The 13,445-nt window shown below is 45.7% G+C and overlaps 1 protein-coding gene across 1 annotated transcript in view; it reads right to left on the bottom strand.

The window, feature by feature from the left end:
- Positions 1–6: 6 nt before the first annotated feature.
- The window catches only part of EMP1 (epithelial membrane protein 1), a 19,844-nt gene continuing 6,405 nt past the window's right edge, over positions 7–13,445 (bottom strand). Inside the window, exons 2-5 of the mRNA XM_010858709.1 lie at positions 3,539–3,651; positions 1,443–1,536; positions 1,202–1,342; positions 7–288 (exon numbers count right to left, since the gene is read on the bottom strand). Coding sequence (XP_010857011.1) covers positions 122–288; positions 1,202–1,342; positions 1,443–1,536; positions 3,539–3,616 — 480 coding nt within the window. The 5' untranslated portion in view covers positions 3,617–3,651 and the 3' untranslated portion in view covers positions 7–121. The remainder of the gene's footprint in view (positions 289–1,201; positions 1,343–1,442; positions 1,537–3,538; positions 3,652–13,445) is intronic.

The following is a 13,445-nucleotide window of genomic DNA, read 5'->3' as shown; positions in this document are numbered from 1 at the left end:
CTTCCATCCCCTCCCCCCCATCCCTCTCCTGGTTTTTCCTGCTTAGCAACTTCCACTCCCCTCCCAAATTCAAGGGCTCCCTCCTCCCCACCCCCCAGGTCCCCAGTAAATGTGTTCAGCCTTATTTCTTTCTCAGGACCAGATAAAGGATGCCGATGATGAAGCTGAAGCAGAAGCAGATCCAGGTCAGGATGAAGGAATAGCCGTGGTGACTCGGCTCGTAGTTGTTTATAGAGCCATTGGCATAGTGATGAGTGTAGATGGAGGCCCCCACCATGACGCACAGCCCTGCAGTGGGGAGAAATGATTCACTGTTGGTTTGGTTTCTTAACATTCAAAGCGAGAAAAAGATTTATAACTTTAGAAAGATCCTATGTTCCTCGTGGGCGATGGGAAAATGAAATCTGAAATTTGGCCCCCAGCGGTGGTTCTGTTGATTGGCCCCGAACCAGGCTTGATGGTTATGTTGCTGTACCATTGGTGTTTGGGTTCTCACACCTGCACTGGTTTGTGTGGCTGTGAAGTAAAACACAGCTTCTCTGGTCTTCCCCACCTCCTCTCCACTGGCTTTCCCATCTAGACCCCAGCACACAAGGACAGGCTGCCCTTGGGGGATGCAAAAGAATACACCTTCCATCAAACTGTGTGGTGTATTGGGAGAGAGGGAATGGCCATCAGCAATTTCATCTATCTAAGGACTCCCACATCTCCTGCCCCTTCAACTGTCTTGTATACAAGCTCTGGCTTCCCAGGTAGCTCAGTGGTAAAGAATCCACCTGCCAATGCAGGAGACACAGGTTCAATCTTTGGGTCAAGAAGATGCCCTGGAGGAGGAAATGGCAACCCACTCCAGTATTCTTGTCTGGAAAATCCCATGGGCAGAGGAGCCTGGCAGGCTACAGTCCATGGGGTCACAGAGTCGGACACAACTGAGTGACTGAGCACGAACCCATACAAGCGCTACAGCTGGGCAGACCCCGGCTCCTTGGTGTCTGCCCAGGAGCCCCAGGTTTAAACAGTGAAGCTGATGAGGGTTCTTATTTCAAGTAGCTATCAGGGGTTCTCCCCAGGAGCACAAATAACCAAGCCAGTAAATTGTACAAGGCAGTTTCACTGCTCCTAGTGCTCAGCTGTTCAAGCCACTGAGAGCCCCCAGGGTAAGATCTTCAGGAAAGCTTTTTCTGAGTAAGATGATACTCACAGCACACCAGCATGGTGGCCCCGGAGAGGAAGAAGCGGTTGCCTTTCTCCATGGTGAAGAGCTGGAACACGAAGACCACGAGGGAGATGACGGAGAAGATGATAGACAGGATCATGAAGGCCTGCACAGCCTTGAGGGCATCTGTGGACAGAGGGCAGGGGGAGTGAGGATGTCAGGCTACCCAGTCCCCAAGGGGCTGGCCATTCCTCAAGGGCACTGGGTACAATATCTTGGCACGTACCTTCACCAGCGTAGGAAAGGTCACCACAGCCACCAGTGGTACAGTTTTTCCAAAGACCTACTGATCCTGTTCCCAAATCTGACACCACCCAGACCTGAAATCAAAAAGACACAAAGGAACTCTTCTCAGTACTCTGTTAGGTGGGAAAAGAATCTGAAAAGGAGTGGATATATGTTTATGTATAGCTGATTAGCTCTGCTGTACACCTCAAGCTAACACAACATGGTAAATCAACTACAGTCCAATTTAAAAAAAAAAGAAATCTAAAAAACTGTTTAAAAACTAACTCCCTGGCTTGAAAGAAAAAGAAACAATCATCGACTTGTGTCTAGACTAAATCTTATGGAAGATGCCATATTTAGCCATAAACACGGCTAAGAAGCTCATTTCTAGGTGGAAATAATGTCTTGCTAAAACTGAAGTCGCAGAGGTCCCAAGAAAAAAAGAGAAAGAAGAATGTACGACCGAGGAGAAGTTACCTCACTCTCTGGACTTCACATCTCTCATTACTTAAAAAAGAAAGACTTAATTCAACCATTGGGTTTTTGGGGTTTTTTTTTTAAATCATTCTAAGGCTCTAAGAAACGGAAACCCTGCGTGAGGAAATTGATTTTAAAGATGTACAATTCATACACCCTACCAAGACTGTTTCCAATAAAGGGCCTGGCAAAGAAGGTGAAAAAAGTTAAGGAAAAAATGATCAACTGGAAAAAAAGGAAGAAACATAAAGGCAGCAAAGAAAACAGCCTTGAGACTGGGAGATCAATAAGCCACGTTCATCTAAATAGAAGGATAAACCTTGATTGCCACAACATGAAAAGTAATTTCATAATAACATAGTCCAGTCAGAGCTATCCTGTGGGGGTAGCTGAAAGTAGAAAAACGACCCAATATGTATTCACCGAGGCTCACCACAGTGCCAGCGCCCCCTCCTTCCAGGCCCAAGAGAAACAGTTATCCTTCTGGGATGAAAAGCAAACGCCCAGCCCTGTCCACACAGAGTGTCTGTTCATGTGGGTTACTGGAAAAGCAGGGCCAGGATGTCCAATCGCCTGCCTGTTCTTGACTTAATAAGCAGCTGTGTGTTCAGCCCCATGTTAGAGGCTGATAATTCAGATTTCAGCACTGGGCATCCATTAAAACAGTTTGAAGCCATTTACTGGACCTGGTAAACTGAGAGACTCGGTGGTGGGGGAGGGGGGTGTACAGAACACTAAATTCAAGTTTGGAGGAGTCCACACGGCGAGGGGTCTGTCATCACAGTGATGTCTCACTGATTCTTGTTTATAATCGTACCCACCGATGCTGGTAAAACTCTTCTCTCTGAAATTTAAAACCCATTATCCTTCAACTGTAACAAGGACCCACAGGGATTCCGGGATCATATCTGTTTATCTAGTGATGCATGGCCTTGGTTTTTAGGTCCAAGGAGTTGTCTTGTTTTTGTTTTTTCCGAGAAAAGCAAACTGGACTCTGCAAACTACCGCTAGAGGTCAGAGTAGCCCCAGATTCAGAGAGCAGAGCCTATGGCTTACTCTGTATTTTTAGTCCTTTTTTTTTTTTTTTTTAGTTAATTCAGGCAAACGTGGTTAATCTTGCATAATTCCACTCTCACATGCTACTCTCTGCTCAAAACTTGTATTTGTTGGTCGGACCACCAAAGCATCTCATCATCTCACTCCCATTTCTCCTTCTAATCAAGGTTCGCAGAAGGAAGTTTGGCCTGCCGCATGGTGTCTTCATTACGTCCTGAACAAAGCCTGTCCCTCCCACCTGTACTCCCTGGCTGGGCACACCTCCTGGAATGCTTCCCAAGTTCCTTTCACTCTGCATCTCTAGCAGAGAGAAACCCCACCCATCTACCCATCCTCCAAGCTCCACCTCCCCTGAGAAGCCTCACTGTATTCTCCAACCTGGCGAGATCATTCATTTAGACACTTGTTATTAATATTTAGTTGTTTGAAGTGCAAGTATGTGTTTAATTTTTTCCACAACTAAGCTGTAAATTCACAATGGCTTAAACATCTTTTGTAGCACTTTGTGTAAATATTCAAATAACTTCCAAATGAATGAATGAACAGAAGAACAGGACTCACGTTGGCAATGGTAGAAACGAATAACATGATGACGGTGGCAATGTGGACCACAAAGATACTCGCCAGTAACACCAGCATCTTGGCTTTTCTATGGCTTGAGGGTGAAGAGAGCTCTGAAAAGAAAGGAGAACACGAAAGACAAAGGAGAGGTTACTCTCATTCAATGCGTTATTTCAGCTTTCCCAGGTGGGTGGGTTCTCTGCTGAAATCAAGAGGAGTTACAGTAAAAATCATCATGATTCCATAAATTCCTGCCAACACCTAATTAGTTAGCCCAGTTCCCCAAGTGCCTGTTCATCTGTTTACATAGATCTAAACAGAAAGAAAATTCTACCTCAGATATTTATATATTCATCCCTCTAATACAGCCTGTTTCAAAACAGGAAAAATTTTATGGTAACTGTTATTATTTTGTTTGCATTGTACAGGTCAAAAGTAGGATTTTGGTTTTTTAAAGGCCTTTCACAGCTGTCATTTCAGGTCTCTATGCAACAATGTCATATAAATTTGCATTTTCCATTAGGGAAGTTGTCCACACTTCTATCAAACTGCTCACCCAGCGATTTTAATTGAAGCGGATGCCTTCCTAAGACTGGCAGCTATTACTCAATGCCCAGAGACCAAATGGGCTACTAATTTGATCCCGTATGAAATATAAAATGTGAGAGCCACAACTTCCACTATAATAATGCTGTTGGATATTCAATAGTTATAACAACCCAATTACAGTTTAATGGTCTGATCATCTACCAGTGGAATATTTAAGACTTGTGTTGCACCTGAGTCTTTGGGCTACATCATGGCAGGGACTCTGCTTTTGGTCTGGGGGCAGAGGGTTATATTTCCTACGACTCAGTATGACAGTTCTGAGGGCTGGATGCAGCGGGAGGGATCAAACGTGCCTTTGGCTTGTGTGTGACATTTACCCAAATGCCAATCCTTCTGGACTCAGTACAGCCCATCAGCAGATGCATCCATCACATGGTGGATGGGAGGATGGGGAACTAACAGATTAAGAATGTGCATGGGTAAATGGAAGCATTCAGTCATCATCTCAGCAGAAGTAAAGAGGGGAGCCCATGGATCATCAAGCCTAGAATAGAGGAAGTGTGAAGGATGCATGAGGGGGCGGCCACTTTGATTGATGACAGTGGCAGGAATGCTTTGTCACACCCAAGACAGTTAAGAGGCGGTGCAGGCTTGCTGGAACTTCAGAAGGAAAGGGCTCATGTTACTCACACCCTAGGGAGGGTGGATGTGTGGCTGTCCCCTCCCAGGGAGGAGATGGCTGTGCACATCCAGTAACTGTGTCCCATTTCTCTCTCTCTCCCTCCACCTCATTTAATTAAAGCTTTGAGCTTGAGTCCCTTCCACTTCAGACAGGGTACTTATTGGAGAGCGTGGATACGACCATTGCAACACTTCCAGTGCTTTTGATCTGTCCCTTTCCTCATCAGGCACTCCAAATCCAGAATGATCTACTGTACCCTGGTGGGGGGAAGGAGGAGGTTGCTGTTGACAAGCCAAGAATGAAAGGCAGACACTGGCCTCCACTGCCCACCCTGACCCATTCCAACCGCTCCCACCCTCCTTCGCCATCTAAGCACTTCCCTACCACCCAGACTCTTTCTGTAGAAATTTCTCCAATTGCGAATGATCAAAATGATGATGTTTACTGCTTGGCTTCAGGGCAGAGCTTAGAGCTTTCGTGCCTGTTATTCATAATCTCCCCATACATTCCGGTGCATTTTTGCTTTTCTCAGATCCTTGCACACCTCCTAAATCACGCCTCCTCAATTTTCTGCTTGACTTTAATGCACAGTGAAAGGAGATTTTTGAATTAGACACAGGTCGAGTTAGAATCACATAAAGTTGTTGGACCTCCAGGTGTCAGTTCCCTCCTATGGAAGGTGGGGGTTGCAATGCTCATCGTACAGTGTTACGTTTAATCCTAGACGGAGAACTCCCAACACAGTGCTTGGGCTTGGCAGATACTAATGGGGTTACTGTTGCTGTTATTGTTATTGCTATTATATGAAACTGAGCAGCAACTGAGTCATCCATTCACCAGGCTGCCCCATGTGAAGCAATAGGATACCTGCTGTTGGGGTCACAGGGCAGTGTGAATAAAATCATTTTGCTCCCCTTAGAAATTATCTCTACACCTAATCCTTGCTTCTTGCAGGGAGGGACCACTAAGGACCACCCTTGGGGATGAAGAAGAGAAACTGACTCTTCCCATCCCTGTGTTGGTCACCCTCCCCACTCCCCCCAGACTCACACCATCACTAGATCCTGATCTCACCCTTACAGGGAAGGGAACAGGCCTGAATTAATTCTCTGAATGCAGGAAATTAAAACATTATATAACGAGATTGTGCTTAATCCTCCTTGGGCTATAGAAATGACTTTTTTTTTTTTTCCTTTGCTTTTAATTGACAAACATCCTGCTCCTAATAGGGGTTGAGGGGCCAGAGACGGAATACAGTACACCAAGCAAGGCCTCCTATATGAGGTCAAGGAGAATGTTAGGAGTTTCCTCTCTGGCACACTGCTGGGGATCCAGCAGAATTCTCTGTCTCCTTAGACTGCTCTGTAACCCTCCAGTGTTGAGCCTGATTCTTTTTGCCCCTGCTCACACTCTCCATTTTGATCATTTGAACATTCATGCTTTCCAAATACCCTGCTCATCCCCCTTGGCTAGTCTACTGCCTCACCACCACCTCCATCACTCCACATACATGAGTTTTCCTGCCCACCAGTTCTCACTTCTTATCTAAAACCACAGCCCCACCTGATCACTATTCCCCTGTGAGGTTCAGGCAGGAGTGGGTGAGGAGATCAAGCAAGATAGCAATTTTCTTTCAGGGTATTTAGATTTCTGTAATCGCACCATGGTTTTTCCAATAGCCACATATGGATGTGAGAGTTGGAACATGAAAGCTGAACACTGAAGAACTGATGCTTTTGAACTGTGGTGTTGGAGAAGACTCTTGAGAGTCCCTTGGACAGCAAGGAGATCAAACCAGTCAATCTTAAAGGAAATCAGTCCTGAATATTCATTGGAAGGACTGATGCTGAAGCTGAAGTTCCAATACTTTGGCCACCTGATGCAAAGAACTGACTCATTGGAAAAGACCCTGATGCTGGGACAGATTGAAGGCAGGAGGAAAAGGGGACGACAGAAGACAAGATGGTTAGATGTTATCACCCACTTGATGGACATGAGTTTGAGTAAGCTCCAAGAGTTGGTGACAGACAGGGAAGCCTGGCATGCTGCAGTCCATGGGGTCGCAGAGAGTCAGATATGACTGAGAGACTGAACTGAACTGAATCACACTATATCTTTCCACCAAAAAAAGGAGCAAAATACCTTGAATTAGCAAGTGTTCTTAGTGCACAGAACACACAATTTTATCTGCTTTTGGCTGTTGTATCCAGCCAGAAGTAGAAGCTGTTTACTGGAGCTATCACATAACACAGGTAGTAGCTTCTCCATCTTTTCGCTGCCTGAAATCTGTCAGGTTTTATTGGGATCATCCATTGCCAGCTTAGAAGGGCTTCCTTGAATTTCAGTAGCCCTCCCCAACACATTTGGAAGCAGAATGAACTACCTTCTTAAATGTCTATCCCTATACTATAGGTTGCCCCCTCCCAGCAGAAAAACTCCAAGATAGGAAGATGGGAGGTAATTCTTAAGATCTTTAGGGACCAGCATGTGTGTGTGCTCAGTCGTGTCTGACTCTTTGTGATCCTGTGGACTGTAGCCCACCAGGCTCCTTTGTCCATGGGAATTCTCCAGGCAAACGTACTGAAATGGGTTGCCCTTTCCTCCTCCAAGGGATCTTCCCAACTGGGGAATGAAACTCTTGCATCTCCTGCATTGGCAGGTAGATTCTTTACCATTGCGCCATCTGGGAAGTCCACATACTTAACAGGTGAGGGGAGACCTATCAAATTGGAGAGCAGTTTGGGTAGAAATAATAGAGGACCCAGTGCTCTTGAGACATCTACCCACCCATCACAGGCAGGGCCACTTTCTGAGAGCCTCATTCCCTGCCCTCGTGTGAATCTTGCTTCATATGAAAGCACTGAAAAGAGACCACTTCCGAACATTTATATCTTTGGAAGTATTGGCTGCTACAACTTTCTGTCCTGGCAGTAGGTTTCACTAAAGCTGTCATTGATTTCTCTCTCTGACCTCTTCAAAATGCTATGGACACATCTGCGTGTTGCTCTATTGGTGACAACAATTGACAACAATACTCATAAAACATAACTGTTCTTGAGTAATAATTATCAAAGATTGCAATTGTATATTTAGAAATTAAAGGATTATAATTTTACAGCATTTGAAATGAAGGATTTTAGGGAAGTTCAAGAGGGAGGGGACATATGTATACCTAGGGCTGATTCATGTTGATGAATGGCAGAAATGAACACAATATTATAAAGCAATTATGCTTCCATTAAAAATAAATAAATTTTTTAAGAATGAAAAAGAATGCTATTTACGGCCCTTTCCAGTGGAAAGCAGATACTTTGTCCTAGCTGGGGAGCTCCAACCAGACTGCAACGGAAAACAGCATGGCATTTCTGAAGATCTAAGAGACACACCTACCCCCTCATAGAGCATAGAAGCTCAAGGCAGTCCCAAAGCTCGTCATGTTGCTGTTGGGGCTTCCATAACAACATTTTTTGTGGTGCTTGGAGTTGGACCCAGGCCACCAGAGCTACTGAATCCACAGCATTCTCAAGGGATAGGATGTCCACTGACTGTTCTATGCAGGGTGCCAGGAACAGGTCTCCCCACCTGGCACTGGAAGCAGGGTAGGATCCCCCCTTTATCCTCACCACCCCCAACAGACATGGGACAGGGTTGGTCAGGACTCTGTGGGGCTGGGTGGGAAACTGAGAAAAGTACTGGAGGCATGAATGCTGACTCTAGCAGAGAAGTGACTGTCAAGAAAAATGGAGGTTAGCCACTTAGAGCTACATACAGGCTCTAGTTATCCCTTTCCTGTTCCTCTCTCTGCCCTAATTGACAGGCCCGCCAGTTCTCTTTCCTCCACCGCCATCCTTGTTTCTGACCACACTTCCCCTTTCCTTCCCACATCGCTCAGACCACACTAGGGCAGCGGTCTCTTTACACTCCTGTCCCTGATACAAGCGTCACAGCCACTGACCATTCCAGATCTGGATGAAGATCTTTGCTAATAGGACATTCATTGCAGTTAGTGAAACTGAACCTGAAGATTATGCTTGCTGGTGACTGGAGCTGTAAATGCCCAACTGATGTGGGCGAAGGGCTGACGGCCCTCTCTAGCTGGCTCCATCCACTTCAATATTTATTGGTTTCTTATCTCCTCCCACAAAATGAAAGAAGCAAAAGAACAAAGCCCTGAGGCAGCCTTCTATTGCTTCTTCACCCTTTGCAGGCAACCTAACACCTTTAGGGTGGTCTGACCATGAGAAGGGCTTCCCTTGTGACACAGTGGCAAAGAATCCGCCTGCAGTGCAGAAGACACAAGAATTGCAGGTTTGATCCCTGGGTCAGGAAGATCCCCTGGAGGAGAGCATGGCAACCCACTCCAGTATTCTTGTCTAGAGAACTCCATGGACAGAGGAGCCTGGTGTAGGGACAGAGGACCCTACAGTCCATAGGGTCGCACAGAGTTGGACATGACTGAAGCGACTTAGCACACATGCACAACCATGAGAAATTAATCAGATCTCTGTGGACACCTTTCCTTTTCTTATGGGTAACTCATAGCAGAGACATTGAGAATCATCAACTTCTCGTCTGGACAGTTGAGATGTTGGTAATCTGGCTGCATGATCACTAAGCCAGGGGTCAGATTGCTGACTGATAACTTCTTCCAAACCCTGGAGTGTGTTTATTGAGCAGCCACCACAGTCTGGGGGAAGCAGGGCCTTCGAGCAGTCTGAGGAACAGTAATTGGGAGCAATACAACCGAACAGAGCCCCAAGACCTACTTCTCCAGCAAAGGAAGTGATGGAAATCCTGGGCTTGAGTCACTGAAGAACTAGCCAGAGACTGGGGGTGTCACATGATCAGAAACAGTGAGTCGGGGGCTTGTGTGAGTGATGGGAGTGGGAGAGTCCCACAGAGCTTGAATGTCTGTGATTCACTCGGAGTGGGTGAGAGTCTCCCAGACAAAGGCAAAGTGGAAGCATCCTCGACCAGATGGCACAAGATAACTTTCTGAGAAGCACGTGGATCTGTCTCGAGAGCCAGAAGACAGTTTAGTCATTTCCCTGGCAGCCCAGACTCTTCTGGGGAGACAGGAGCAATAGTGACCAGCTGCCAAAGTCCACACTGCTCCTTCCTCTCATCCCAGTTTTACTGCTGAAAATAACAGTCAGGTCATGCATGCTTCCTCCAGTACTTACCTCCCGCGCATCTTTACTTTCCACTCCCACTGTCATTGTCTAGCTCGGGACCACCCGCCTCTCCATGATCCTCTTTCTGATCCTCCCTCTTAAGTATATCCTCAGTACCACTGGGTTATCTGACCAAGTCACTCCTCAGATCCTCCAAACACACCACCACCCCACCACCAATCAGGAAAGGGGCTCCACACTGGCCCTGGGAATCCTAGGAATTTTAAATCCTAGGATTAAAAACAAAATTTTTTTAAAGGTCTGTTTTTATAGCCTTCCTCCAGTTAACTATAACATTGTTTTCAAGGAAGTTTAAATTCTGCCTCCTCTAGGAAGCCTTCCCTGATACAGAGGTCAAAAGTAGTCATTTTTCTCCTGTTATTAAAATCATTAGTGGTAGCCCACCTGGTAACAGAATTATTTGTGGAAATGTTTGGCTCCCCAACCCCCAAGATTCTAAGTTTCTGAAAGGAAAATCTTGTCTATGACATGTGCCAAGTATCTGTTCAGCCACCAAATAAAAGAATCAAGAAAGGCAATATTTTCTTCCCTGTAGAAAAACAATGAATGTCAAGATAATTGAAGTCTTCATAATAAACAACAGAATTCTTGAGAGAAAATGATCCCCCCCAAACTTTTTTTTATCTAGGTGAAATTTAGTCCTGTGTTATTTTTAGAAATTATTTCTGTACCCTGATGCTGGGAAATATTGAGGGCAGGAGGAGAAGCGAATGACAGAGGATGAGATGGTTGGATGGCATCACTGACTCAATGGACATGAGTCTGAGCAAGCTCCGGGAGATAGTGAAGGACAGGGAAGCCTGGTGAGCTGCAGTCTATGGGGTTGCAAAGGGTCGGACACAACTCAGAGACTGAACAACAGTAGGTATTGAACATCTTACTATATGCAAACTCTGAGAATATTTCCTGAGTATCTTTGACATTTGAATATGCAGGATTATATGTGTGTTTGTTTCCTCTTATTCAAGAAGAAACAGGTAAATGCAAATAAAAAATTTTAAACTTCTAAGTACTATTTTATCTACAAATTTGACTTTCCTATCTACTTCTTTCAATTACAGAAACTCTGGACTGAAAGGAGGCTTTAAAATCCCTCCCCAGAACATGAAACTCATCTACAAATCTATAACCAGGAACTACCTAAATCATGCTTAAACTTCTCTGCTGCTGCTATTGCTGCTGCTAAGTCGCTTCAGTCATGTCCGACTCTGTTCGACCCTATGGACTGCAGCCCACCAGGCCTCTCCATCCATGGGATTCTCCAGGCAAGAACACTGGAGTGGGTTGCCATTTCCTTCTCCAATGAATGAAAATGGAAAGTGAAAGAAGTCACTCAGTCGTGTCCGACTCTCCACGACGCTATGGACTGCGGAGGCTCCTCCATCCATGGGACCCTCCAGGCAAGAGTAAGTCATGGGTAACTCACTACTTACAAAAACTTCCCCACTCTTTCATCAGAAAAGTCCTGACAATGCATTAGAGGTAGCTGTTGGCAATGACTACCTCCATCTTACTCCTGCCCTTTGTCTAATGCTTCTTTAACAGCATTTTTCTGAAGTGGTCACTTTGCCAGCAGAACTTCCAGGTTATCAGAATATTAGCCAGAGATCCCCCGATCTCAAGTAAATCATAACACAGTCCTGAGATGACCCGACTGCCAGACAGACTCTGTCTTTTTGTCCATTGGTGCTTTCAGTGAAATTCCCATCTCCTCTGGATAACTGCAGACTTTGAAGAACGCTTTCTCAGACCAAGACACAAGGCTTTCTCGGAGGCACAAGATGAAAGGCAGAGACACTCCCAGTCGTACGATCTCCATGAGTCAGCCCACATCTGACCATCCTCCTTGGCATCACACCCAGAACTGCAGCTGTGCTTCTCCTAGAACACGGCATAGGGTGGTGGCACTGATGTCTTTCTGTCCTCTATGCGTCGGGATCATTTTGCTCTTGTTGGTTTGTTTTGATGTGTTTATTTCCCACTGAGGATCATGTGGGTTGGCAAAATGAATATCCACTGAACGCAAAAGCAGAAGAGGAAATACTGTCTTTGGGGAGCAGCCGTAGAGGATGTATCCGCAGGAGGAAAAGGCTGGGATTAAAGACGGGCTCAGTGAATGAGACCTTGGATGAGGTTTTCTGACCATTGTTCTTGTTGTTTTATATCAAGTGTACTTTTCCATTCTAAATATTGTTTTTACGTGAGGGTGGGGAAGGGGGGCTGTTAATTTCTCCATGGGAAAAATGTGGACAGAAAGAATCCTAAAACACCATCTCCTCCTGCTTCTGGACATCTGGATGTTTGGTATGGCAAGAAAGAACTTGGGCTGTAATTCACTGCGTACACTCATACTGGGGTCTGTTTTATTTAAAATGCAGGGCAGTTTTTTTGTTTTTTGTTTTTTTTTTATGACCAGAAGAAACATCAGCAGTCAAGCAGCAAAAGCAACAGGAATCTACATGCTCCAAAGAAAACAACTATTTTGTTTTTCATCATCCAGGAGGTGAGGGAACTGCACCTCCCACCTGTGAACAGGGTATATTATAGAAAGGGTGGTGCTTATCTGGCCCTAGTATAGATTGGCATGATTCTCACACAGTTAGGGATAAGGAACTGGGGGTGGGGGTAGTGGGACAAGCATGTTATTTAGGGGGAACCAAAAGCAAGAAAGAAAAAGAGCACCTCTTTGAAAACCAGGTTCTCATAAAAAATTCTGACTCTGCTGACTTTGGGAAAATGACGTATCCTCTCTGGACAGTAGCTCCTGGAGAGACAGAGTATTGAGTAGTAAAAAAAAAAAAAAAAAGCATGAATTTTGGGTGCGACTCCTGACTGCACTCCTTTTTTAAAAAAGTTCAGATTCATTGGGTATAGTTAGCACATGAAATTGTAAGCTGTTTCAAGCATACATCGTGGTGACCCCAGCCCCTTTTAACTATCATCTGCACACCTCACAGCCTTAGCGTGAGGATCAAAGGGCTCGTGCCTGATACACAGCAAAGGCTGCACGGCTGCTGGTTATTCTTTTTGTTCGTTTATGGATAAGGAGAAACTCAGCCCAGTGAAATGTGCTTGAAACTTCTCAGGCAGAGTCCGAGAGCCAGCAAATCTGCTAAAAGCAAACAAGCAGCTTGCATCTTGTTTTGGCAAATGTTCCCACGGAGAATAATCTCTCTCTCTCTCTGGTTTCCCCTTGTCCTCTTTTGTGTCCGGGGAGGGGCTGGGGCTGGGTGACATCTGCCAAGGCCAAGGCCAGACCTGGGTGGGGTGACCGAGGCCAGCCGCCGCCCCCAGACCGCAGCTGGTCAGGCCATCAGGCGATGTCCCCAGGGCAAGGATGGAACCTTCGCTGTCTTCTGCTGCTGACAAAAGAGGAGTGTTTTGGCGGCCAGACCGTCTCCGAGGGAGAGACTGCCAAGATAATAACTAGGGTTCTGGAAGAAACGCAAGGTGTGGCCCGGCCCGGGTGGAGGTTGGCGGG

Source organism: Bison bison, unplaced genomic scaffold (genome assembly GCF_000754665.1).
Source record: "Bison bison bison isolate TAMUID 2011002044 unplaced genomic scaffold, Bison_UMD1.0 scf7180017864390, whole genome shotgun sequence".
NCBI lineage: Eukaryota > Metazoa > Chordata > Mammalia > Artiodactyla > Bovidae > Bison > Bison bison.
This window is presented reverse-complemented; position numbering and strand designations above follow the sequence as displayed.